This window comes from Trypanosoma cruzi, genomic scaffold, assembly GCF_000209065.1.
Source record: "Trypanosoma cruzi strain CL Brener 1047053516671 genomic scaffold, whole genome shotgun sequence".
Classification (NCBI taxonomy): domain Eukaryota; phylum Euglenozoa; class Kinetoplastea; order Trypanosomatida; family Trypanosomatidae; genus Trypanosoma; species Trypanosoma cruzi.
Genome location: NW_001849451.1, coordinates 69,890 through 94,727, shown reverse-complemented (window position 1 = coordinate 94,727; position 24,838 = coordinate 69,890). Strand labels below are relative to the sequence as shown.

Below are 24,838 nucleotides of genomic sequence, written 5' to 3'. Positions count from 1 at the left end.
AGTGCTGCAAGCAGTGCTAGTTGGACGATCCTTCTCAGTATTTGAAGGAGTGCACAGCTTGGAGACACGTTCGTCCACTTTCTTCCAGGCCGCCAGCACATCCTTCACACGCTGCAGCTGCTCAGTCAGAACCACGGAGACCACACCGGATGATTGACTGTACCCATCGTCCTTCTTCTTCTCGTACAGCGCAATCAACTCATCCTTATTATTATTATTAGTTCCACTTTTGTACAGCAGGGAGCTGGCGGCAGCGTCATCATCGGATACCGGCCCAATACCAACAATGTGCGTATTGTCCGTCAGCCAAAGATGGAGTTCACCCTTTCCATTGTCTTTTTTACTGTCCCCCTCGGAATACACCGGCAGAGTGACAAGCATCACATTTCTGTTATCTTCAACACCGTCAATCGTCGCTGTGATGAACCCGCTTCTAACGCCCTTCTCATGTCGCTTTTGGTTGTTGCCCCACACGCGCGAGAGTGTCCCGAGCACCTCCGTCCACGACTCCCCCTTGTCATCGGACTCGTACACCCTGCGGCGGCCATCATCACACGCAGTCATCATCATGAGTTTTCCCTTCTCCCGCTCCACGACGGAGGGATCACTGCAGCCATAGGCAGACATCCCCTTCGACAGCGTCCAATTCTTAGTATCCTTGGAGGAGTATAAGATCAGAGAAACGTTGTTATTCTTTCTTTTCTCTTCTTCACTTTCAGTGCCGTCCTCCTTCACGGCTTCCAACGGGAACACAAGCGTATCGTCATCCATCTTAATACCCGATCCACCGCTTCCAATGAGCTGTGGCCAGGATTCGTAAAGTTCTACAAACGAAGTGCACGGGAGACCGTCAGTATCTTCCCAAACAATTCCTTTGTCCTGTTCTTCACTGACATTCCCCTTTACCAGCAAAAGACCCCATGAATCCGCGCCAGCCCCACCCTGACAAACAGCGACATTTTCCCTGATGTAAGTTCCAACAAGCATGTAAATATCACTTCCCTTCACAACTGTTGTTGGCAGGCTCACATGTACTCTGTGGAAATTTTGGGAACCAGCGCGATTCGTTGACTGAGAGGGGCATTTGCCTTCTTCGGAAGAACATTTCTCCAGTGCCTTTGTCCTCAAATTACGTCCACCCAACATTTTTGGGTTTTCACCACTCAACTCAAGGAGCTCCGAGGCAATCTCAGTAAAGTAATAGTTTCCTCCAACTTCATTCTTCTTCTTGCACAGCGCCTCGGCAACGGCAAACACTTTACCATTCACCTCAACTAGACTGGGAGCATAGAGCAAACTCACTGTTTCTTCTTCTTTCTTATCTCTCCAAACAAAATGTTTTCCCAGTGAAGATCCCTGATCTGACGTTGGCTCATCAGCTTGCGCAGCTCTTCCAGTGTCGCACATCATCACGACGAGGAGAAGGAGCACCGCAGAGCAGAAGAGATGCCGGGACATGTTGGGCCTCTGCGGCTCACTCTCTCTTCCTTCCCTCCTCCTTTCGCTGGATCCGGTCACGCGGCGACGGTTGTGTGTGCGGGGTGCCTTCACTGCAGCAACACGTGAGAGCATACAAATATGTGTGTGTGGGCAATGTGAGTGTTGTTGGTCCTTTCAGTGCCTTACAATTTCACAGTAGCGATTAGTGCTTGTTTGCTTTCTTCGTAAGAGAATGAAAGAAATGAGGAAAAACAGGCTAATAAAAAGGGATGAAAGAACAGGCACCGACACCTACAGTAGGCGGCACCGTCATCCCCACCGCAGTCACTCCCAACAACAAAAACTCACGCACACAGATACACTGAACGAGACGGAAGAACAGTGCACCGATAACACACGGTGACTGCCATCAATAGCAGTAAAAGCCACGGCGGGTGCTTCTGCCACGCGCCAGCACGCACCGAGCGACACCCATACCCAGCAAAGCAAACGGCGGAATGCAAAAGAGCACAACGACCCTTCGCAGCACTCGCGCGCAGCCGCCAGTCCTTTTGTTGCTGTTTCCTCTAGCACACCCGCTCCTCAACCGCCACAGGCGCACATCACTCCGCACAGGCGAAGAATACCCCGTCGGCAAGTTCACAGCAAGAGAGACACTTCGGCACGTGCAGCTGCTGAGAGGGAATCAATCCACACTCGCCCAAGGCAGCCTCAACAACACTCACTGATTGCACGCCGCCAACATCACACCCGCAACACGTCGTGAAGGCATATGAAGGGCTCACGTCCTCCCTCCTCGCGAGGGCCGCCGCAGCCAAAATCTTTTGCATGTGTGCGTTCTCAGCGTTTACACCGCTCCACAACGTGAGCGAAATGGTGTATATGTGCTTGTGTGCTTGTCAGCGTATATAATTACAGAGCAGCTGTGCGCCACAAGAGAGTCAGAGGAAAGCAACGGCAGAGAGAGGCAGATAGCACACACGCAAATTACGCATATCATCACAGATACACGCCGCCAGCGGAATGGGTGCTCTCAACCACAAAACAATGAAAAACAAAACAAAAAGCCGAAGCGTGGGACGACCAGCGCACACACTCTCATTGCTCCCGTAAAGCAAAACACACACACAGGGAGAGAGAGAGAGGTCGCCCACTCAATGCAATGGAAACAAAACAAAAACCGTTACGGTGCTCCGCCCATGCAGCCAGGCAGGACGGCAGCGGTGCGTGTGGTGCAAAAGAGAGCACCAACGAGCCTGCATGGGTGTGCATGCAATATATACAATGGGCACATTATGTGTGTGCCTCGTGGGGTGAGGTGAGGGCGAGAGTCCGTGCAAGGGGACGCACACACAGAGAGTGAGTGAAGGACGAGTGTGTGTGTGGGCGGTGCATGGCGCTCTCTCCCTCACTCTCACGCGGCCACCGCCGCAGCAGCAGCCGCACACGCAACAACAAGAAGAAGCAAAAGAGGGGAGGTGGTGTGGAAGACAGCGGTGCTGCTGTCACTGTCGCCAGTCGTCGCCGTTGTATTTTTCATGGCTGTGGCTTCGACTGGTGTTTCCTTTGGATTGGCTTCTTTATTTTCATTTTGTTTTTCTTCTCGTGCCCCTGCACCATCAGCTGCTGGATCATTGTTGGGGATGCCGTCTTCAGTGCTCTTGTCAGCTTCGTTATTGGCGGCATCACCGTTTGCCGTGGGTGATGGTGGCCTTGATTCTGCATGGTCGTCTTGGACGCGTTTTAGCGGTTGCACGGGTGGTAAATCCTCAGTGCTGGACGGTCCATTCATTGTTGCTGGTGGTAGCGATGGTGTTGCTGTTTGTATTTCTGCATTGTTGGCTGGACTTCCACGTGTCTCTGTTGGTGCCTCATGACTTAAGCTTTTTTTGTCTCCTGTTTTTTTTGGTTCTTCTTCCGCCTTCTCTTCAGGACTGTCAGATTTACTGCGAAGATTGTTTTCTTCTTCTGTCAGTGTCTCATCGGAGGATTCATTTCTCTCGGAAGTATTCTCCGAGTTACCATCGTTGCCACTCTTGCTGCCAGGGCTGCCAGAAGATGATGAAGAAGACGATTGATCAACCCTTTGGTGTTGGGGCTCGGTTGTTTTACCGTCCGTGTGATCCCTCTTATCTACTTCCTTTCCTCCATTTAGACCCAACCCTTCTGGCTTTCCCTGCTGTCCTTCTGTATCTAATCCTTTGAGCTTCGGCGGTGATGCTTCTGGCTGACCTGCGACAATACCTCTTCCTGAACCAGGCGCTGCACTGCCCACTGTATTAGTTCCCAAAGAATTATCGTCCAACTTTTCCTTCGTATCTTGAGATAAACCTGGACCACCACTCAATCCTTGTCCAGCTTCCGCAGCCTCAACCGCCTTTATTAATGCCATTCGAGTGGCTAACAACCCGCAATCCGCCTTTAGAGACACGCCGTCATCTCCACCATTACTCGTGTGCCTCAAACCGTTCCCTCCACCCTCACTGCAGTAATCGTCCATCGCGTGTCCAAAAACCGCACCGCACCACTGCACGCAGAGGGCACACACCAGCAGCACACGGCCAGTCATCATCATCGCCATCACTCCTGTCACTTGCGTGTAGCCTCCAGCACAAACTAACAACACGTCAACGCAGAGTGAAACCAAAAAGAGAGTCACGGCCGCTACACCACACACAACCACCGCACAGTGGCAAATGGCAGCAACCCAGAAGCGGCAGCGCACACACCATGAGGCAGTTGAAAACAGTGAAAGGGCAAAAACACACAAAACGCCCTGTAGCAATTAATAATCAGCAGAAAAAAAAATTAAAAACAAAACACGGGTAAACAAACAGCAATACAGTAAAAAATGTAAAAACACAAAAAACAAAGGGCTGCACAGTATGGCTCCAGTGTGCATGCATTCACACACGGACATGCGTCCATGCAAGCAGTTGTGTGCGTGTAGTAAATACAAGTGTCTCTGGGATGCGTTCAACGTGATAAATGTGGAAAACAACACGGAGCACACAGCAGAGCAGCGGAAGCAAGCAAAGCAAAGCACAATCATTATAATTACTCTTACTTCATGCATCGGACCACAGTAGACGCACGCAAGTCCCCGTGGTTGAGTGCTGGCACGCACAGCCCGCATGCACAATTCTTCAGCCCACAGCGGTGCACGCCAGCGCGGATGCGGCGAGCAGCAGCGGGGCACACACCCACGCAAAGCTGCTGAGGCTGCCGTCGATTTCGCGAAGACGTGAAGGTGCACGGGTGGTCGTCGTGGTTGGCGCCTCTATATTCCTGGCCGTATCATTTGGTGCCTCCGGCGCAGTGGTTGTTGTCGTTGGTGCCATTGTTGTAGTTGTGGTCGTTGTGGTTGTCGTGGTTGGTGCCTGTTCCTTAACTTCGTTACCAGTTAGCGCCACTTCTTTATTATGCTCCGGATTATTTACAACTGACATATCGGAATCACCTTTTGATCCTGGCGAAAGGTTATTCCCTTCTGATGCCCCTTGCTGACCAGACGCATCTCTTCCATCTTGCAAAGTGGGTACTACACTTGGTCCTTCTCCTGTACCTGTCGGAGATGGAGCTGCTGGAGCAGAAGCGGTCTTCAATGGTGTCTCGGAAGGAATGGGCTCCTTATCTGAACTCTGTCCAAAACCTTCCGTGAATTTTGCTCCTGGCTTCTCGGGATTGCTTGAACCCCTTGAATCCTGGAGCTTTGGACCCTGTCCAACGTTGCCAGATTTATCATCACCCTCTGCCACGCACACGGACGGGCAGCAGCACAGGGCGAGCACCAGCAGGGCGCACAACAGACGGTACGTCGTCATCGTGAGTGTGGTCGTTCAGTGGTGTGGAGCTGATCTGCACAGTGAGGGACATGGAGAGCAACAGGGGAGACGAGAGGTGCGGCAGACACACACACAGAGAACAAACACACATGAGGAGAGAGCAGCAGCCAGGCATGCACCGCACGCCGCACACCACACACGACACACACTCCAATCCACGGCAACAGGCACACACACACACAGCCCTGCCGCAACACCAACACACAAATGGAAGAGGGAGAAGCAAACAGGAGCGGCACAAAAGGCTCCACCGCATGCAAATACGGCGAGAACGGTCCATCGTGTCGGCACCCCTCACAGAGGGTACGCACAAACACACGAGAAGGTGCAGCGCACACAGCAACACAAAAGCAAAGTAACAATAAAAAAAGAAAGAGGAGATCCCCGCAAACCAATTGAATTACTGGTCCATGGGAAGGCTAGCCAACATTCATCGCAAAGCAACTTGTTATCCTGTTTTTGCTGTATGCCGTTACAATAACGAGTGAGTAGCGCAAGGGCCGTACGTACAAAAGTGGCAAGCATTCCGTCCGAAAAGTGCCGTCGTGCGGGCTCGCGCAATCCAAACACTCGCATTACCAATTCCAAACGACGGGGGCATTTCTGCAGTGGATGAAACGAATTCTCTCGTGGTCCTTCTCGAATACCCGCGTTTTTGCTTCCTGCGTGTCATACCTGCTGGCACTTTCTGTGGCGACCTGTGCGCGAGGCGTCTGTTAAGAAGACGGTGTCATCATTGCGGCGTCCGCATGGGAGGCCTTCTCCAACTATCGGAACGCCAGGCTGAGCACGTCGGGCATGCGCCCTCATATTGTGGACGAACGAGCGCACTCTGCTGCAGGTTGGGCAGGAGGACGTCAATCCGTCGCTCGCTGGTCGGAAAGGATTTGCGGCGCTCACGTCGGGAAGAGGTTCTGGCGGAGGCAGCGGCGGGCCGGTCTCCTCGGTGGGGGAGGGACGGCACCACCGATACAGAGGGTTACTTGTGATACGAAGGGCACGCGCAGGCCTGTCGAAGAGTGGGCAGGAATCGCACCGCGCCTGTGCGAAGAGCCACCACTCGTGGCACGTTGTCCGGGTCGTGCCAGGAATAGAGTCCTCGCCACACCGACAGGCGCCTGTCATGCGGTGTACGGGCCTTCCTTTTCTTCTGGGCATCCCTCCAGTACGGTCGCCTGGCTGCAGCGAGGAAGTCCACGTGCCAGATTGGGCCGCCCTCCTGCGGGAGGGATCGTGCAATCGTGGCTTGTTCGTCAGCGGCCTCATTGCGTGGAATACCGCAGTGCGATGGAGAGAACATGAAGTTTACAGAGTGACCTCGCTGTATCAAGGAGAGCAGCAAAATCCAAATCTCTTCGGTAACGTAGTCTTGCACGGCCAGTGGGACGACGCGGAGTGCCTCAGTTGCCGACGGGGAGTCCGTAGCCACCAGGATTCGTGTGGGCGATTGGGATGTTCCCAGACAAAAGGTATGAGACGTATAATGCCATTTTCAGTGGCAAGGCACTCTGCTCTATATGAGCGTGCGAGCCTGCCAGCTGCTGCACGATGGATCTCCACAGGGAGATCATTTGTCGTGGTGGAGCCATAAAATAGTGCAGCGGATCCAGATGCGAGTTCGGCGAGAGATGAAGAAACGTCTGCCCATAATTCAAAATCAAAATCTCCTAGAGAGGAGTAAATAGAATCAAAAGCCGTGCGCTTGACATCGTCAGAGGCGTCTTTGGCAAAGCGTGGCTGAATAAATTCCACTTTATTGCAGCTCACAGTGTCTCAGGGGAAAATTCGATGTTGAATAGGAGGAGCGCGATTGTGGCTGTGGGGTATCTCAATAATGTTACGTACGCGGCGCAATCCATTAACAACAGCATCTCTCTGAAGTGGGATCGATGTCGCCGCTTTTCCTGCATAGACGGCGGCATGGCCTCCAATCAGATTGCGCCACGCACGTTCTCAATACATCGGAGAAGTGTGAGGCGTTCGTGTTGTGTGGTTGTGCGGAATCCAATGATCCTCCGCAGCGGTGCTGGATTGGCTGCCAGGTGGACAGAAGTATCCTTCTTTGATGCGCGTGGGCCGAGCGATGCCGTGCAGCTGTCGCGGTGCCGCACTTCCAGGCTGTGGAGGTGAATGGGGCCGGACACGGTGCGATTGCCTCGCCGCCGTCGTGCAACGCACCGTGGACGCGCCCAACCAGAAAGTATCGCGTGGTGTGCTGGGGCGCCCCAGCCTCTGCACCCAGCCGCAGCTGACAGCGGCGTGGCGCGGTCCGCATCGCAGTCCAACTAAAGCATTGTTTTTTTATTTGCACTGTGTTGTGTGACGAAGGTGCGTAGGAGCTTCCCGATCTGATGGGAGAATTGCGATTCTGAAGAATGCTTTGTAGTTGCGCAGCGCCGTTTTGAGGAGCAGGTGAGTGCCTGTCTGCATTAATCAGCAAACAACATCTCGGATGACAGCAGGAGGCACTGCGGTTTCTCCTTTTTGTTGCACAGCGACTTTCTTGGAAGTCACGTTTGATTGGCAGCTTTTGGGCCTTTTGCTGGAGAAGGTGGGAGATTGAGGGCATTAGGACTGAATTCATTTGGGTGGCTGCGTTCCGTTTACTTGCGGCCAGTCGTGGCACTCTGGTTTGGCAGCTCGTCTCTTTTGTTTACTTCCCACCGCAGCACGTGGATAACACTGATCCGAAGAACATTTGTTTGAACGCGTGTGAGCTGCTGCCGTGCGTGGTGCATGGACTATGTGATTGTGTGGGGTGGTGCATTGAAGTGACGAATACTTCAGTTTGGCGTGTCGCGGTGTATTGGAATGATGTTCGGATGACATGTGAAGGGTGTTGTTTGTGATTTGTGTGTCTTCTTTGGTGGAGCCGACATGTGTGCGGGGATTGTGGCATTGCTGGCTGAAAGCTCCACGTCACTTTTCAGCATTCCTGGATGTGCTGAGGAATGACGGCTGGCGACCAGCGTGTTGGTGCTGCTGGTGGGAATAATTACACGAGGAATTGGCCATTTTCTCTTCCCCATGCTGGAGCCGATGAACTGGCACGAGGGCACCGGCTGCAGGCTGCCTGCCAGCACGTGTGAGCAGCGGATCCATGCACACACAGACGCTCATCGCAAGAGCTTGTGCGATCACAATGGCTTTTTGTGGCGTGCTTTTGTGGACGTCAGGCAATCGAAGAATGTGTGAAGCAAACGGCTGACTGCACACGAGGAAAATAAGTGCGTGCACTATGCCGTGTTTCAGCGTCGATGGCAGAGCGACAGGAAGCCCGTGCTGGCAGCTGAGATCTTTGCGTCGCGAGGGATGTCGGTGTTGACTTTGGATCGTCGAGGGTGAAGTGATTTTGCTGCTGCCCGTGTGTGTGGCCACTCCGGCAGAGAGCGAACACAAAAGGGAGGGATGCAGGCGCTGCGTGTGTGTGTGTGCAGGTGCCATGCAACAACGTCACAGCAAACATGCTGCGACTCGGTGACCCTCACATCGTTGTGGTCCTCACGAACAGCCCAGGCACGGCCCACACCGATGCACTTAGTGGACGGAGTGAGGCATCTTTGAGGCGCTGCAGGGAACAGGATGTGTTGACGCAGCCACGACGTGCATGGAGTGTCACGATTGCACAGTCAGCTGTGGCTGGTGGAATATTTACTTCTCGGAGGCAACAGAGAGGGAGAGAGAGCTGCTCCTGCTGCTGGCGTCGTTGCTGCCTTTTGTGGCCTCCCATGCCGATTATTTTCTGTCCGCTGATCATGGGTGGCATGCCTCCACTAGTGACGTCGTCTGCAGGCATTTCACAGCACCAGTGAAACACACATCACTTCGCATGCTTTGGCTGTGGATATGGTGTCGTGAGTGCAGCCGGCATTATTTTGCCCGACTCCTTTTCACTGCCTTGCGACAAATAGATGCGTCGCCGCCCGAGTCGTTCACTGCAGCTCCGTGTGCTGTGCTGCCAGCACAATACTCTCTTGTTGTCCGACGCCTGGCTGACAGTCAAGCACCACTGCGTTGGGACATGCAAGGATGTGGACTGCCGCTCACGGTGTTGGGCACCGCTGTTTGGATGCGGCGGTCACACGAGCGGATGTATTGTGGCACAGTCAAATGCGTGAATTACGCGGAATCACAGCGGCTGCAATAATATCAACGGTGTGGCGCCACGGAATATGTGAGGGGGTGATGCATGATGAACCACAGTGGGCGGTATGCGATGGAGGTGCACCGCGACGGAGCGTCATCCCACCCTCAGCCTGCAGGGGAATGTACACCCACAAAATATATGGACGAGGCACCACCAAACACACATGCCCTTCCATGCACCAATAAATAGGAGCGAAGGTGCGTTCTGGTGTGTGGGAGTCCACTCACATATTATTTATTTCCACCGCAATAAACGGTGAGGAATCAGGTGCCACAGCAACGGAAGGAGAAACAAACATCTATTGCAACGCTTTAACAGCGAAAGGCAGGAACAACACAAACCGAATTGTTGGCTGCAACAACACAAGAAAATTTCACAAGGGGAAAGAATCAAATAATTGTGCACCCTGCAGAAATCCCCAACACACTACCCAGGCATGAAGGTTTACCCTCTGCAAAAAAAAAAAAAAAAAACGCATGCGGACATCTGCCAACATTCAAAAAGAAACACAAATAAATGTTTGCTTGAATTATTACATTAATTACGCTTATTTTGCGTGTGCGGCTGCGGCTGCAGTGGTGGCCGTGCTTGCATGAAGTGGAGTGCGCTGAATATGAAAGAAGGCCGAAGGCAACTGAATTGTTCTTCTGATGAATATTGGCTGCACTTCCCGTGGACCAGCAATTTACGTGGTTTGCGGGGATCTCTCCTTTTTTTATTGCTAGTTTGCTTTTGTGTTGCTGTGTGCGCTGCACCTCCTCTTGTGTGTGTGCGTACCCTCCGTGAGGGGTGCCGACACGACGGACCGCTCTCGCCGTATGTACATGCGGTGGAGCCTTCTGTGCCGCTCCTGTTTGCTTCTCCCTCTTCCATCTGTGTGTTGGTGTTGCGGCAGGGCTGCGTGTGTGTGCGCCTGTTGCCGTAGATTGGAGTGTGTGTCGTGCGTGGTGTGCGGCGTACGGTGCATGCCTGGCTGCTGCCCTCTCCTCATGTGTGTTTGTTCTCTGTGTGTGTGTCTGCCGCACCTCTCGTCTCCCCTGTTGCTCTCCATGTCCCTCACTGTGCAGATCAGCTCCACACCACCGAACGACCACACTCACGATGATGATGACGTGCCGTCTGCTGTGCGCCCTGTTGGTGCTCGCCCTGTGCTGCTGCCCGTACGTGTGCACTTCGGACACCCTGCAGACTCAAGTTAAAAATAATACAAATGACGCCAGTCATTCCGCTACTTTGTCAGGAACATCATTGGGGGTCCTTCAGTCAGAATCGTCACATAAGGAGCCCGGTGAGAAGGATGGAAAAAATGCCGGAAATGAAGGATCTGCGACCGGTACAGTGGACATAAATGATAAGAAAGGTACGACAGAAGGTGATAACGGTGCTTCAGGACCAAAAAGTCGCACGAGAGAGCCCACAGAACAGGCAGATAAGAACTCCGAAGCCTTAGCCGAGACGAACACGACGACCACTACAACACGGGCACCAACCACGACGACGACTACCACCACTGCGCCAGAGGCACCAAGCACTACGACTACGGAGACGCCAACTACGACGACGACCCGCGCACCGTCACGTCTTCGCGAATTCGACGGCAGCCTCAGCAGCTCTGCGTGGGTGTGTGCCCCGCTGGTGCTCGCCGTATCCGCGCTGGCGTACACCGCTGTGGGCTGAAGAGGTGTGTGCGGGCTGTGCGTGCCAGCACTCAATCACGGGGACATTTGTACGTCCACTGTGGTCCGATGTATAAAGTAAGAGTAATTATGATGATTGTGCTTTGCTTTGCTTGCTTCCGCTGCTCTGCTGTGTGCTCCGCGTTGCTTCCTACATCCGCCACTTGGCACGCATCCCAGACACAATTTTATGCATGCGCACTAGAGTCTTGGGTTTGGTTTTTTTTTTCTTTTTTAATTATTAGTGTTTTTTATTGCTTGCTTTTAAACTTCTGGTTTGCAGGACGGTGTGCGAGTTCTGCAATCGCACTGATTCCATCAGTTTCGTGGTGTGTGCGGCTGCGGCTGCGGTGGTGGCCGCGTGAGAGTGAGGGAGAGAGCGCCATGCACCGCCCGCACACACACTCGTCTTTCACTCTCTCTGTGTGTGTCCCCTTGCATGGACTCTCGCCCTCACCTCATCCCACGAGGCACACACATAATGTGCCCATTGTATATATTGCATGCACACCCATGCAGGCCCGTTGGTGCTCTCTTTTGCACGACACGCACCGCTGCCGTCCTGCCTGGCTGCATGGGCGGAGCACCGTAACTGTTTCTGTTTTTATTGCATTGAGTGGGCGACCTCTCTCTCTCTCTCCCTGTGTGTGTGTTTTGCTTTACGGGAGCAATGAGAGTGTGTGCGCTGGTCGTCCCACGCTTCGGCTTTTTGTTTTGTTTTTCATTGTTTTGTGGTTGAGTGCACCCATTCCGCGGGCTGTGTGTGTGTGTTTGTGTGTGATGATATGCGTAATTTGCGTGTGTGCTATCTGCCTCTCTCTGCCGTTGCTTTCTTTGGACTCTCTTGTGCCGCACAGCTGCTCTGCAATTATAGGCGCTGCCAAACGCACAAGCACATGCACACCCACACATGCCATGTCGCTCACGCTGCATAGAGGTCTGAACGCTGAGAATGCACATAAAAGGTTCTTGCTGTGGCGGCCCTGCTAGGAGGGAGGTTGTCAGCCCGAGAATTCTTTCGTCGACGTGTGGAGGGTGTGATGTTTGCGGCGTGCAGCCGGTGGGTGGTGTTGAGGGTGCCGTGGGCGAGTGCGGATTGTTTCTCGCCATGGAGCTGCGCGTGCCGACGTGTTTATCCCGCTGTGGATTTGCCGATATTCTTTGGCTGTGCGGGGAGATGTGCGTTGGAGGGCACGCTGGAAGGGACAAGCAGTAAAACGACTGGTGGCAGCGCGTTGGTGGTGCGAAGGGCGGCTGCACCCTTTTGCGTCCCGTTGTTTTGTCGGTGTTGCTTGGTGTGTGCTCACGCGTGATGAATAATGCATCCTCCGTGACTCCTGCTTGTAGTGGCAACAGCCGCAGTGTGTTCCCGGTGCATTTCTACTGCTTCTGCTGTTCTTTGTGTCTGTGTGCGTGAGTTGTTGTTGTTGGGAGTGACTGCGGCGGGGATGATGGTGCCACTCACTGTGGATGGGTGGCGGTGTTTACTGTTTCACTTTTTTAAATTTTCTCTCTTTCTCACACACGAAGAAGGAAATCAAGCGCCAAACGCTACTGTGAAATTGTAAGGCTCTAGAAGGACCAACAGCACACACACACCGCCCACACACATATATTTATATGCTCTCACGTGTTGCTGCAGTGAAGGCACCCCGCACACACAACCATCGCCGCGTGACCGGATCCAGCGAAAGGAGGAGGGAAGGAAGAGAGAGTGAGCAGCAGAGGCCCAACATGTCCCGGCATCCCTTCTATTCTGCGGTGCTGCTCCTCGCCGTTGTGATGATGTGCTGCTGCAGTGGAGCTGCATCCAGTCAGGACACGTCGCCAGCTTCAGGATCTTCAAAGGGGAAATTGTTTGATTGGAGAGATAAGAAGGGAGAAACAGTGAGTTCGCTCCGTGTTCCCAGTCTTGTTGAGGTGAATGGTGATGTGTTTGCCGTTGCCGAGGCGCAGTGCACGGGCACCGGAGAATGCGTTTTTACTGGGATTGCCTCGGAGCTTTTGGCTCTGACTGATGAACCATCAAATGAGTTGGATATGAGTAAATTGAAGACACAAGTACTGGTGAACCGTTCTTCCGGGGGAGAACAATGCCCCTCCCAAACAGCAGTTCTGGCTGGCACTCAAAGAGTGAAGAAGGTACATGTGAGCCGACCAACAACAGTCGTGCAGGGAAGTGATATTTACATGCTTGCTGGAAACTACAGCTGGACATATGAGGATAAGGCAGATTCTGTGTTTCAATGTGGACTCTTGCTGGTAAAAGGTAACATTAACAATGAGGAAGGCAGTACCAACAAAAGGATCCTTTGGAAAGATACTTACGATCTCCCATGGATTTCTAACGGCAGACAGGAACAATCCTGGACACGACTGATTGGCGGTGGTGGATCGGGTATTAAGACAAAAGGTGATACTCTCTTGTTTCCATTGGAAGGCACAAAAAAAGAGGATGGGAAAGCCGTTTCGCTGATTATGTACTCCTCGGACACTGCGGGTTGGGTGGTATCGAGGGAGATGTCTGCCGACGGCTGCGGTGATCCCTCCGTCGTGGAGTGGAAGGACAAACTCATGATGATGACTGCGTGTGATGATGGCCGCCGCAGGGTGTACGAGTTTAATCTAACGGAGTCGTGGACGGAGGCACTCGGGACACTCTCGCGCGTGTGGGGCAACAAACACAAGGGAAATAAGAAGGGCGTTGGGAACGGGTTTATCACAGCGACGATTGAGGACAGGGACGTGATGCTCGTCACTCTGCCGGTGTATTCCAAAAAAGGAGAAAATGGAAAGGAAAATGTGGAAAAGGGCAGACTCCATCTTTGGCTGACGGACAATACGCACATTGTTTATATTGGGCCGGTGTCGGGGAAGGAACAAGATGTTGCCGCCAGCTCCCTGTTGTACAAAAGCGGTAAAATTGGTAAAAGTGAAACGAATGGGAAGGAAGAGTTGATTGCACTGTACGAGAAGAAGAAGGCCGAGGGGGAGAAACCATCAACCGGTATGGTTTCTGTGCGTCTGACTGCGCAGCTGCAGCGGGTGAAGGAGGTGGTGGCGAACTGGAAGGAAGTGGACGAACGTGTCTCTCAGCTGTGCACCACTTTACTTGCTCAGAAGGGTTTCTCATCTGACAATGCCTGCGGCGCTGATAAGATCACGGATGGGCTGGTTGGATTTTTGTCTGGCAACTTCTCTGATGGCACATGGAGGGACGAGTACCTCGGGGTGAACGCCACAGTAAAGAACGGTGCAGCAGAGGCAACAAAGACTTCCGATGGTGTGACGTTCCATGGAGCGTGGGCGGAGTGGCCCGTTGGCAGTCAGGGGAGAATCAGCTGTACCACTTTGCGAACTACAACTTCACTCTTGTGGCGACGGTGTCCATCGACAGGGTGCCGAAGGAAGATACTCCCATCCCTTTGATGGGCGTGAAGAAGATGAATGGTGCCGGTAAGAATAAAGTATTCCTGGGACTGTCGTACAGCAACAAAAATAAGTGGCAATTGCGGTGCGGTGACGAAAAGACGACGGAGCTCAGCAGCAATTGGAAGCCAGAGACAACACACCAAGTGGCTATTGTGCTACAGAACGGCAAACAGGGCTCGATCTACGTTGATGGTCAGCATGTGGGTGTGGGTGCGTCGTGTGCATTGGGAAGCACGGAATCCCAAGAGATCTCCCACTTCTACATTGGAGGGGACGAACGCAGTGCAGGCGGCGCAGGGAACAAAGAAGAAGTGTCAGTGACTGTGACGAACGTCCTGCTGTACAACCGCCCGTTGAGTACTGCGGAGATGACTGCGCTTAAAATGAAAAGCGTTAATATTCCAAAGCTGTATCATGCAAAAACAGAGCCGAGGGGTACTCCGTCTACTCCTGCCGGGCAACAGCCGTCGGAATGGGGGCATTTGGTGGGAAGCAGTAAAGATGCGAGTGGTGGTGTGGAGGGGGCCGATTCACAGATCAGGGAATTAAATGCCACGGCGCTCAGCAGCAACCTCGGAAATGTGTCGCAAGAAAATAACAGCGATGCCGGCACCATGCGTGGGAGCGGACTGCTGCCATCGCTGCTTCTTCTTTTGGGACTGTGGGGGTCTGCGGCTCTGTGAGGAGTGACTGGCTGCCGCGTGGGACACCTGCGGCATCCCCTGCACACAATTACTTCCAAGAACTAAATTATCCTTAAAATAATTTTCTTTTTTTGCTTTTTGTTTGTAATTCATCATTTTTTTTTTTTTTTTTTTTTGCGTGTGTGCGCGTGTGTGTCCTTTTTTTTTTTTATTTTTTTTTTGGTTTTCTGTTGTTTTTTTTAGTCTCTCACTCCCCCTTTCTTTTTTGCTTTTGGGGCAATCACTATAGACGCTTCTTTTCTTTTCTACTCTTCCCTCTTTTAATTGTTTCTTGCTGCACTCTTCCTGTGAGGGGTGCCGTGTGTTTCCCGCCCAACTGCTCCACTCGCACAACCACCGACACGCTCATGACGACGGCCCTGTGCGCCTCGCCTGCTGCACGCATGAGGAGGGGCCGCGACGAACGGCGCGCTGAGGGGGCCGTGACGTGTGGGCGTGCGACGAGGGCCTGTGGGGCGGAGCACACATTTCATTCCCTCTTGTTTTGTTTTCTTGCGGCCAGGGCGGGCAGACACCCGCAGCGCCACACACACAGCCACACCCTGCCGCCGTGTTTTTATTTAAGGATTTGTTTTGCTTTGCGTGTTTATTTCATGCGGTGGCACACCCTTCGGTGTCGGCCTCGTGAGCATTTCTCTCCCCTCCGATGATTTCTTTTTCTTTTTGCTGCGCTCACTCTCCCGATGGAGAGACGCGACTCCCGTCATGTCTGCGTGCTTCTCTCAATCCCCACAAACACGAGTGACTGTGCTCTGCGGGCCGCACTCACGCGCCGATGAAAGGGCTGAGGGGAGCAGCAACACGCAGATGACCCCATGAAATATAAACGATGTGCGGACACATGGAGGGTCGGACGGTTGAAAGACATTTAAATATCTTTTTAATTTATTTTCGGACAAAATATGCAGACGATTTCTGGAGCAACATTGTAGTTGGTTGCTTTTTTTGTGTGTGTTTTTTCTTTTTCTTTTTTTCTTTTTTATTATTTGGGTGTAGCCGTAATAGAGGACGACTTTTTTTTTCTTTTTTCTTTTTTTTCATTTTTTTTTCCTTTTTTACTTCTTTTCAAAGTGTGGGGTGCGGAAAGGTGAAGATGAATTTTTATTTATTTATTTTTATTAAATTTTTTTATGAATTGCCGCTGCTTTGTCTGCAGTGCAATATTGTGAGCTTGAGCAGCATTTTTATTTCTGCCATGCACCTCTGCTGTACTGTTTTTTTTTGTGCGTCCCTTCACATGCTCTGCTCCTGTTTTTACTTCTTTGCTTCGTGTGTCTGCGGTGGGAATCACGGTGCCATCGGATGGATGTGTGTGGGATGCCTTTTGCATTGAGTTTGTGGCCGGCTGACGCGGCTGCACGATGCCCGCCATGCGTGGAGGTGTTGCCTGCTCTTGGGGTCATTCTTTTCTCCTTGTTGTTTTTGCTTTGCCGGGTGCCTGCGTTGCTCGGTGTGTGCTGACGCGTGACGGACGGTGCCACGATGGCCTCCTCTGGCGATGACAGTCGCTGTGTTCTCGGCACACACATCCACACACACACTTCCTTGTCTCTCTGTCGGTGCTGGAAGCGTTGAAGGTCGATTACAGCCACACGGACACCCGCAGGGTTGCTGCGCCGTACTTCTTCCAGCACTGCGATGCCGCCGGCTACACGAATTTGTGGTGCCACAAGTACAACGAGGACAACAAGCTGCAGTGCATGACGGCCAACCTGATCCGCGTGTGTTTCCAGTGCATGGAGCACGTGCGCTAGTACGCGTTGGGCGTTGCGCTCATGATTGTGGAGGAGGGGCGGCACGACGTTGTGGCGCTGTGTGTGTTGCGCGGCCGGGGCATGCCGGCGATTGTGAGGAACGTGGAGTACACGGAGCTGTTTGGCTGGAAGGAGGTCGCTGACGTCGCGGCGCAGCGGGAGCGCATGACGGACTGCCTGTGCTGGGAGGGCCCGACGATCCCGAGGCCTGTGCTGGAGGGTCTGAGGAAAGAGAACAACAGCAATGGTGGCTGTTGGAGTGTGAGGAACGGTGCACGGGCGAGGATTAATTCTTTTTTCTTTTGATTGTTGTTGAACCGCGCCCACCCAATTGTTGTTGTTTTGGTGCGTGACTCTCATTGCTGGATGGGACGGTGCGTGGCTGTGTGACTTGTCTCCCTCCTTTTGCTTTCGCTCTACGTTGACGTGTTGTTAGTTTGTGCTGAAGGCTACACGCAAGTGACTGGAGTGATGGCGATGATGATGACTGGCCGTGTGGTGCTGGTGTGTGCCCTCTGCGTGCTGTGGTGCGGTATTGCCGGCGGTGGCCAATGGTGATACTGGAAATGATCTTGAGCATTCCGGCCAAGGTGATGTTGGGATTTTTAGTCATTCTTCTTCCTCGGTTGTGGGTCATGGGGATAATGGAGTTGTAACTGATGGAAATTTTTGGGGCAGTGGAAGTCACTCTCCGGGCTTTGCTCCTAATGGTGGCAAAACTTCACTTACTGGTGTTGTTGAGGGTGTGGGTTTAAAAAGCTCTAAGGATGCCTTAACTCCTGCAGAAGAAGGCCGTGGAGGAATGCAGGGTCAGCAAGAATTAGTGCCCAAAGTTTCACATCAGCCCGAAGCGGGAACAACAGGGAAAGGCCATCATAATGCGCCTGAACAGTTGCCCAACGCAAGAACCGAATTAGGAAATGGTGGTGGTGAAACTGCGGAGGGTGATGAAGTAAAAACCACCGTGAAGGATGCACAATTGGGTAGATCTTCCACGAACGACAGCCATCCACCAGCAGCAGACCGAGGGTTGAAGGAGCAGGAAGGCACAGTGAGAAAGGCAACATCAACAGTGGCATTAACGCCAGCAGTGGGACGAGAAACACCACCTAAGGCGGATCCAAAAGAGGACTCACCAAAGGAGAAAGCCGCGTCCAGCGCAGGTGTCACGCAAGATTCACCAACTGTCAGTCAACAACAAACACATTCTTTATCATCCTCCCAAAGTGGAATTGATCCGACTTATACTCCAGGGGAAGGACGCGATGCGGAGGAAGTTTTCAACAATAACCAACCATCTGGTGGGGTAGTGGTGAAAGAAGGAGCACAACATGAAACTGTTGCTGGCAGTGAGAAGCCAACAATACCAGCAGCTAACACCCGCAACACAATTGGCACAACCATTTCTGGCGACAGCAACAGCAGCACCGCGACAATTACAGCTTTACGGTCTGATGCTGGCACGGAAGGTACTCCAACCACCAACCATCTGAACCGAGCCTCCACTGAAGGCGCCACACAACCCGAAACGAATTCCGATGGTGAAGCTGTATCAGCCAACAAATATGATACGCTCTCTCAGAGTCCAGGATCCACAACAGCGCCAACCACAAACGCGAAACCAGGTGACACGGCGAGGCCTGTCGACAGTGACGGCGGCACCGCGGTCTCCCACACCACCTCCCCTCTTTTGCTTCTTCTTGTTGTTGTTGCGTGTGCGGCTGCGGCTGCGGTGGTGGCCGCGTGAGAGTGAGGGAGAGAGAGCCATGCACCGCCCGCACACACACTCGTCTTTCACTCACTCTCTGTGTGTGTCCCCTTGCATGGACTCTCGCCGTCACCTCATCCCACGAAACACACACATAATGTGCCCATTGTATATATGCATGCACACCCATGCAGGCCCGTTGGTGCTCTCTTTTACACGACACGCACCGCTGCCGTCCTGCCTGGCTGCATGGGCGGAGCACCGTAACCGCTTCTGTTTTGTTTTTATTGCATTGAGTGGGCGACCTCTCTCTCTCTCTCTCCCTGTGTGTGTGTTTTGCTTTACGGGAGCAATGAGAGTGTGTGCGCTGGTCGTCCCACGCTTCGGCTTTTTGTTTTGTTTTTCATTGTTTTGTGGTTGAGAGCACCCATTCCGCTGGCGGCGTGTGTGTGTGATGATATGAGTAATTTGCGTGTGTGCTATCTGCCTCTCTCTGCCGTTGCTTTCTTTGGACTCTCTTGTGGCGCACAGCTGCTCTGCAAGTATCGGCGCTGCCAAACATACAAGCACATGCACACAAGGCATAACGCAGACGCTGTGGAGTGGTGTGAAGTCTTAGAACGCATGCACGCACGCTGCGGATGGTCACGGAGGGCACTGTGGGGGTTGGTGTGTTGGTGCTTGTGGCTGTATTTGGCAACGCTCATATCCACCGTGTTGGAACGGCCGGTGTGTTCGTGGGCCGCTGAAGAGAGCAACGGCGGAAATGGTGACTTCCACGCAGTGCGTTCACAGTAGTCTCTCGTTCAGTGGCAGCACGGGGAGAAACAGTCACGACAGTTGCAATGCCGTTACGCTTGTTTTTGAGCATCCTGAGAAACGGTAAAAATATATTTGCACACACGACGCTTTGCACCCCCGCTTCAGGGCTGCGCATCACGATGAGGCTGCCGTGCGGTGATGCCGTATGATATGAGCAGCTGGGAGAGAAGGAGAGAGCGCTGTGCGATGCTCCTGCACCCGGAACTGACGCTGTGCAAGTGGTGGCAGGTTGGTGAACGGTCACACAAACACTGCAACACCACGAGGGAAGCAGACGAAACACTCCGCGTGCAGGGAGCGTTGCGGCCGATAAGGAATGTGTGCGACGGTGATGGACGCTCAGTCGACGACGGGTTGACGGTTTCTCCCATTGATGGAGTTGGTGCGCATGCGGTGTGTATGGCCGCCTCTGTGGTCTCCTGTTACTCCGCTGCGTGTGTCGCATCCTAACGCACCACTGGCACTAAATTGTTTTATTTCTTTTCTTTCTCTTTTTCCTTTGCCTCCCGCCACCCGCAGCCACGCTGCACTGCTACTGCTGCTGCTCACACGAAAGCAAGAAATGCATTTTTCTCAGGCCATGCGCCAGCCTCGCCATGCCACGCCGCCACTCCCATTGCTGGTTTTGCTGCTGATGTACTGCGCCATTGGGTGTATTGCCGCTGCACCCGCTCTGCAGCACCGCCGTGGATATGACGAGATGATGGGGAGGAGCGGCCCACTGCCGACTGTGACAGTAGCACCGCGGGCTTCCACAACAACTCTAATCTTTGGCATCTTCGTGACAATTGTGCAGCCGCAGCTGCGATGGTGGCCGGGCCTGCATGAAATGGTGTGTGCTGGAGGGGAGAGAAGGCTAGTGGAAAAAAGATTGTTCTTCTGATGAATATTGGCTGCACTTCCCGAGGAAAACGAATTCACGCGGTGTGCAGAGATTATTCTTTTTATTATTTTTACTTTGCTTTTCTCGTGTGTTTGTGCGTACCCTCCGTGAGGGGTGCGGACACGACGGACCGCTCTCGCCGTATGTGCATGCGGTGGAGCCTTGTGTGCCGCTCCTGTTTGCTTCTCCCTCTTCCATCTGTGTGTTGGTGTTGCGGCAGGGCTGTGTGTGCGGCGTGTGGTGCATGCCTGGCTGCTGCCCTCTCCTCGTGTGATTTGCCCTCTGTGTGTGTCTGCCGCACCTCTCGTCTCCCCTGTTGCTCTCCATGTCCCTCACTGTGCAGATAAGCTCCACACCACCGAACGACCACACTCACGATGATGATGACGTGCCGTCTGCTGTGCGCCCTGTTGGTGCTTGCCCTGTGGTGCTGCCCGTACGTGTGCGCGGCAGCAAACGGTGAAGAACTTACTGAAGGCCCCAGTCCACCGAAGAATGTAGGTGCGCCTGATGAGTCACAGGAATCAATGATGTCCGTTACTTCAGAAGACACTGAGCAAAACAAGAGGGCCGATCATTCAGCGGGACAAGATCCGAATGATAATACGATACAAGAACCAAATACGACAACCACGACAACGACGAAGGCACCAACTACGACTACGACGACTACGCCAAAGGCACCGACGACCACCACGACCACCGCGCCAGAGGGACCAAGTACCACGACCACTGAAGCCCCAAGTAACAAGACCACCCGCGCACCGTCACGTCTTCGCGAAATCGATGGCAGCCTCGGCAGCTCTGCGTGGGTGTGTGCCCCGCTGCTGCTCGCCGTATCCGCGCTGGCGTACACCACTCTGGGCTGAAGAATTGTGTGCGGGCTGTGCGTGCCAGCACTCATCCGCGAGTATTTGTGCGCTTTTTTGCTTTATAGCGTAATATGTAATAGAAACCAATGATCTACTTTTGCTTCATTTGCTTTTGCTGCCCTGATGTGTGCTCCATGTTGCTGCTTCCTGTATTCTCAACTTTGAACGCATCACAGAAACACTTACAACACGCAGACAACTGTTTGCATGGACGCATGTTTTTGTGCTGGTGCATGCACACTGGAGGCTTTTAGTGAAGTTTTTTTTGCGTGTGTTTTTGATTTTTTTTTACTTTACTTCTTTTTGCTGTTTTGTTATTACTCGTTTTACGTGTGTTTTTTTTCCATGTTTACTTGCTGCGGGGCCTTGTTTGTTTTCTTTCATTTTCTCAAGGTTTAATTTTCTTCTTTTTCTGTTATCTTTTTTTTTATATCTCTCATTTCCCCCACACCCTTTTTTTTGCTTTTGGGGGCAATCACTATGGACGTTTCTTTTTTCTTTTCTACTCTTCCCTCTTTTAATTGTTTCTTCTGCACTCTTCCTGTGAGGGGTGCCGTGTGTTTCCCGCCCAACTGCTCCACTCGCACACCCACCGACACGCTCATGACGACGGCCCTGTGCGCCTCGCCTGCTGCACGCATGAGGAGGGGCCGCGACGAACGGCGCGCTGAGGGAGCCGTGACGTGTGGGCGTGCGACGAGGGCCTGTGGGGCGGAGCACACATTTCTTTCCCTCTTGTTTTGTTTTCTTTTGTGGGCAAAATACATACAGACGGTTTGGTGTGGCCACACGGCTGCCAGGCGATTTTTCTTATTTTAAATTTGTATGAAACAGTAATGGACGATTTCTTTTTCATTTATAATTATTTTGTGTGATGGGGTTTATATAAGACGAAGGGGGACGTTTTTTTGTTTTCAATAAATATTGTGTGAATGGCCGCTGCTTGGGCTGCAGTGCAATCATGAGTTTGAGCGGTCTTCTTCTTGTTGTTGTTTCCGTTATGCGTCTCCGCTGTACATTTTTGTGCGTCTCTCCGCATACTCTGCTCCCTCTTTTCCACTTCTTTGCTTCGTGTTTCTGCAGGCACACACAACCACACACACACAAGATGCACATTGCAGTGGATTTGAATGCACCTTTTGTAGTGCATGCTGGCAGTTGCGTGTGGCGGCTGTTGTCTTCTTCCGTGGCCATGAGGAGGAGGGAGAGAGGGAGCGCAGCCCGAGTCTATTTTCCTGCGGGTGTGATGCACCGCGTGTGACTGCGCTGAGTTGGGCTCCGTGTCCCATTGAGGGCGGGATGGCAGGAAAACTTGTGCCGCGTCATGGATGGATGAGGGTTCGCTTGCTCCGTGTGCGTTGTGTGGTGGCCGCGGGGTTTTGGCCATCTCCCTGGGGCTGTAGAGATGAGCTGGGGGAGATGGTGGTGGATGTCTTCTCCTCCTGCATGGTGGGTGGCTGCTGGCGTTGTGTGCCTTCCTTGCGTGGATGCCGTCTCGTGGTGTGTGAACTGTGCGGCTGGGCCTGCTGCCCTCTCCTCATGTTGTCTGCGCTCTCTCGCCGTATCCGCTGTGCTCCGTCCCTCTCCCTCTCGTTCCATTCTTTTCCTTTTCGTCTCACCGACCAGCTGACTGACACCAGCGACTCCACTACGGGCGATGATGACTGCGATGGTGACGGTGCGGCGCCGTGTTGGTCCTTGCGCTCTTGTGCTGCTGCTCGTCCGTGTGCGTGACGGTGACAGGAGACGATAATAATGATAACAGCAGTCCTCCCAGCCCTGAGCTGGGGAAACCGGATCCTACAGAAAAATATGCCTGGTGCATTACAGCCATATGGTGGGGAGACCGGTGGGCCACAGACAGAGAGTGGGAGAGACAGTGAGGAGGGTTTGAGAATTCCAGGACCTTCTTTCCAAAGGAAGCAGGTACAGCCATCAATGGACAGGCACGAGTTCCGCCAGAGACACTGAGTTCGGCTAGCGATAATCCAGAACCAGCAGGTTTGGCAACTCAGTCTCCGCACACACACAAGGTGCGACCGGTATGTCAGATGCACAAAATAAAAGGCGCAGTAAAATACACAAGGCGATGAGGATCATAAGGCACAGATATCAGAAGAGAAAATGAAAATGCCAAACAAAACAAACACTACTACGACTACAACAGAGGCACCTAGTAATACGACCATGAATACAGAGGCGTCAACCACAACGACCACCCGCGCACCGTCACGTCTGCGCGAAATCGACGGCAGCCTCAGCAGCTCTGCGTGGGTGTGTGCCCCGCTGCTGCTTGCCGTATCCGCGCTGGCGTACACTGCTCTGGGCTAAAAGGGAGCGTTGGCTGTGCGTGCCAGCACTCAACCGCGGGGACTTGTGCGCTTCCACTGTGTTCCGATGTATAAAGTAAGAGTAATTATGATGATTGTGCTTTGCTTTGTTTGCTTCCACTGCCCTGCTGTGTGGTCCATGTTGCTGCTCCCTGTATCCGTCACGTTGAACGCATTCCAGAGACACTCACATGCACGACACGCATACAACTGTTTCTGTAGATGCATTTTTGTGCTGGTGCATGCGCACTGGAGCCATTTGGGTGCATTTTTGTATTCTGTGTTTTTTTACTGTTTTTCTTACTGCTGATTTTTTACTTTTGTTTTGTTTTTCCTTGTTTTTGTGTTCTTGTTGTTGCTAAATTATTACAGGGCGTTGTGCGTTTCTTAACTTTTATTGATTTAATGTTTCTCATGAAATGCGTGCTGCAGCCGGTGTTTTTTACTGTTTTTTTGGTTTTTCTTTTGTTGTATTTATTCTTGCCTTGCGTTGACGTGTTTTTAGTTTCTGCTGAAAGCTACACGTAACTGACAGGAGTGATGGCGATGATGATGACTGGCCGTGTGCTGCTGGTGTGTGCCCTCTGCGTGTTGTGGTGCGGTGCCGGCTGTGGTTTTGGTGATGAAGAGGAGGGTACGGCACTTGTTGTCGTTTCGCCTGGTGGTCGTTCGAATGACGGTAAAGGCGGGCCGGGATCAGCACCACCTTCACCGCCAGGAACAGGCACATCAGGTCCACGATCAATAGTACCCGAAAGTCAAGGATCACAAGAAAGAATTGCGGGAACATCTTCAGAAGAAAGAGAAGAAAAAAATTATCAAAACAAAGATGAAGAAGAGGAAAACGTTGCAGAAGATGGTGAAAATTCAAGACATCAAAAAAGGCTTTCAGAGCAGCCAACACAAAAAGAAGAATCTCACGAAGAAACTCCAGAAGAAAAGGGACCGAAAAAGAGAATAGAAGAAGAAAAAGATGTGCCTCCTCCAGGAGAGGAAGGAATAAAAGGGACACAACAGTCACAATCGCAACAACCACCGCCAAAACAATTGCAGGTACAAATAACAGCACCGGCAGGAAGAGGAGGCCCAACTGCACCAACAGGGCCAGCACGACCACCAGCACCCGCAGAAACATCATCAATGGATGGAAGTCAAACAATAGAACCAACAGATTCACGGAATCCATCACAATCAACGCATGATAAGTCACCGTTCAAACCAAAAA

General features: G+C 52.5%; 9 protein-coding genes and 4 pseudogenes across 9 annotated transcripts, besides 17 other annotated features; 10 read left to right on the top strand and 3 right to left on the bottom strand.

Annotated features, from left to right (window-relative positions):
- Positions 1-1,572, bottom strand: Tc00.1047053508125.149 (trans-sialidase, putative; the record flags this gene model as incomplete). The annotated part of the gene is made up of 1 exon (XM_806269.1): positions 1-1,572. A coding segment is annotated over one exon (1,572 nt), but the record flags the coding sequence as incomplete, so codon positions are not given.
- Positions 1-2,952: a sequence feature (heterozygous, non-Esmeraldo-like haplotype).
- Positions 2,855-4,021, bottom strand: Tc00.1047053508125.140 (mucin-associated surface protein (MASP), putative; the record flags this gene model as incomplete). Its single annotated transcript, XM_806268.1, has 1 exon — positions 2,855-4,021. The coding sequence occupies one exon, from the start codon at positions 4,019-4,021 to the stop codon at positions 2,855-2,857; it is 1,167 nt and encodes a 388-aa protein (XP_811361.1).
- Positions 2,953-9,827: a sequence feature (areas not merged during assembly with more than two copies in the genome that could not be assigned to a particular haplotype).
- Tc00.1047053508125.130 (mucin TcMUCII, putative) lies at positions 4,587-5,264 on the bottom strand (the record flags this gene model as incomplete). Its single annotated transcript, XM_806267.1, has 1 exon — positions 4,587-5,264. One exon carries the CDS (start codon positions 5,262-5,264, stop codon positions 4,587-4,589), a length of 678 nt encoding a protein of 225 aa, XP_811360.1.
- Positions 4,759-4,819: a microsatellite.
- Positions 5,772-7,629: a mobile genetic element.
- Tc00.1047053508125.120 (uncharacterized protein) lies at positions 8,893-9,432 on the top strand (the record flags this gene model as incomplete). The annotated part of the gene is made up of 1 exon (XM_806266.1): positions 8,893-9,432. One exon carries the CDS (start codon positions 8,893-8,895, stop codon positions 9,430-9,432), a length of 540 nt encoding a protein of 179 aa, XP_811359.1.
- Positions 9,828-10,699: a sequence feature (heterozygous, non-Esmeraldo-like haplotype).
- On the top strand, positions 10,025-10,357 carry Tc00.1047053508125.110 (uncharacterized protein; the record flags this gene model as incomplete). The annotated part of the gene is made up of 1 exon (XM_806265.1): positions 10,025-10,357. The coding sequence occupies one exon, from the start codon at positions 10,025-10,027 to the stop codon at positions 10,355-10,357; it is 333 nt and encodes a 110-aa protein (XP_811358.1).
- On the top strand, positions 10,534-11,109 carry Tc00.1047053508125.100 (mucin TcMUCII, putative; the record flags this gene model as incomplete). The annotated part of the gene is made up of 1 exon (XM_806264.1): positions 10,534-11,109. The coding sequence occupies one exon, from the start codon at positions 10,534-10,536 to the stop codon at positions 11,107-11,109; it is 576 nt and encodes a 191-aa protein (XP_811357.1).
- Positions 10,700-10,881: a sequence feature (haploid, non-Esmeraldo-like haplotype).
- Positions 10,882-24,838: a sequence feature (areas not merged during assembly with more than two copies in the genome that could not be assigned to a particular haplotype).
- Positions 10,887-10,997: a microsatellite.
- On the top strand, positions 12,729-15,224 carry Tc00.1047053508125.80 (annotated as a pseudogene).
- Positions 15,340-15,360: a microsatellite.
- Positions 15,383-15,425: a microsatellite.
- Positions 16,199-16,225: a microsatellite.
- Positions 16,258-16,310: a sequence feature (A-rich).
- Positions 16,341-16,376: a sequence feature (AT_rich).
- On the top strand, positions 16,719-17,231 carry Tc00.1047053508125.65 (annotated as a pseudogene).
- On the top strand, positions 17,468-18,745 carry Tc00.1047053508125.50 (annotated as a pseudogene).
- Tc00.1047053508125.40 (uncharacterized protein) lies at positions 19,902-20,411 on the top strand (the record flags this gene model as incomplete). The annotated part of the gene is made up of 1 exon (XM_806263.1): positions 19,902-20,411. One exon carries the CDS (start codon positions 19,902-19,904, stop codon positions 20,409-20,411), a length of 510 nt encoding a protein of 169 aa, XP_811356.1.
- On the top strand, positions 20,789-21,280 carry Tc00.1047053508125.30 (mucin TcMUCII, putative; the record flags this gene model as incomplete). The annotated part of the gene is made up of 1 exon (XM_806262.1): positions 20,789-21,280. The coding sequence occupies one exon, from the start codon at positions 20,789-20,791 to the stop codon at positions 21,278-21,280; it is 492 nt and encodes a 163-aa protein (XP_811355.1).
- Positions 21,035-21,114: a microsatellite.
- Positions 21,543-21,712: a sequence feature (A-rich).
- On the top strand, positions 22,940-23,614 carry Tc00.1047053508125.22 (annotated as a pseudogene).
- Positions 23,882-23,973: a sequence feature (A-rich).
- On the top strand, positions 24,154-24,838 carry Tc00.1047053508125.14 (mucin-associated surface protein (MASP), putative; the record flags this gene model as incomplete). The annotated part of the gene is made up of 1 exon (XM_806270.1): positions 24,154-24,838. A coding segment is annotated over one exon (685 nt), but the record flags the coding sequence as incomplete, so codon positions are not given.
- Positions 24,408-24,479: a sequence feature (CT-rich).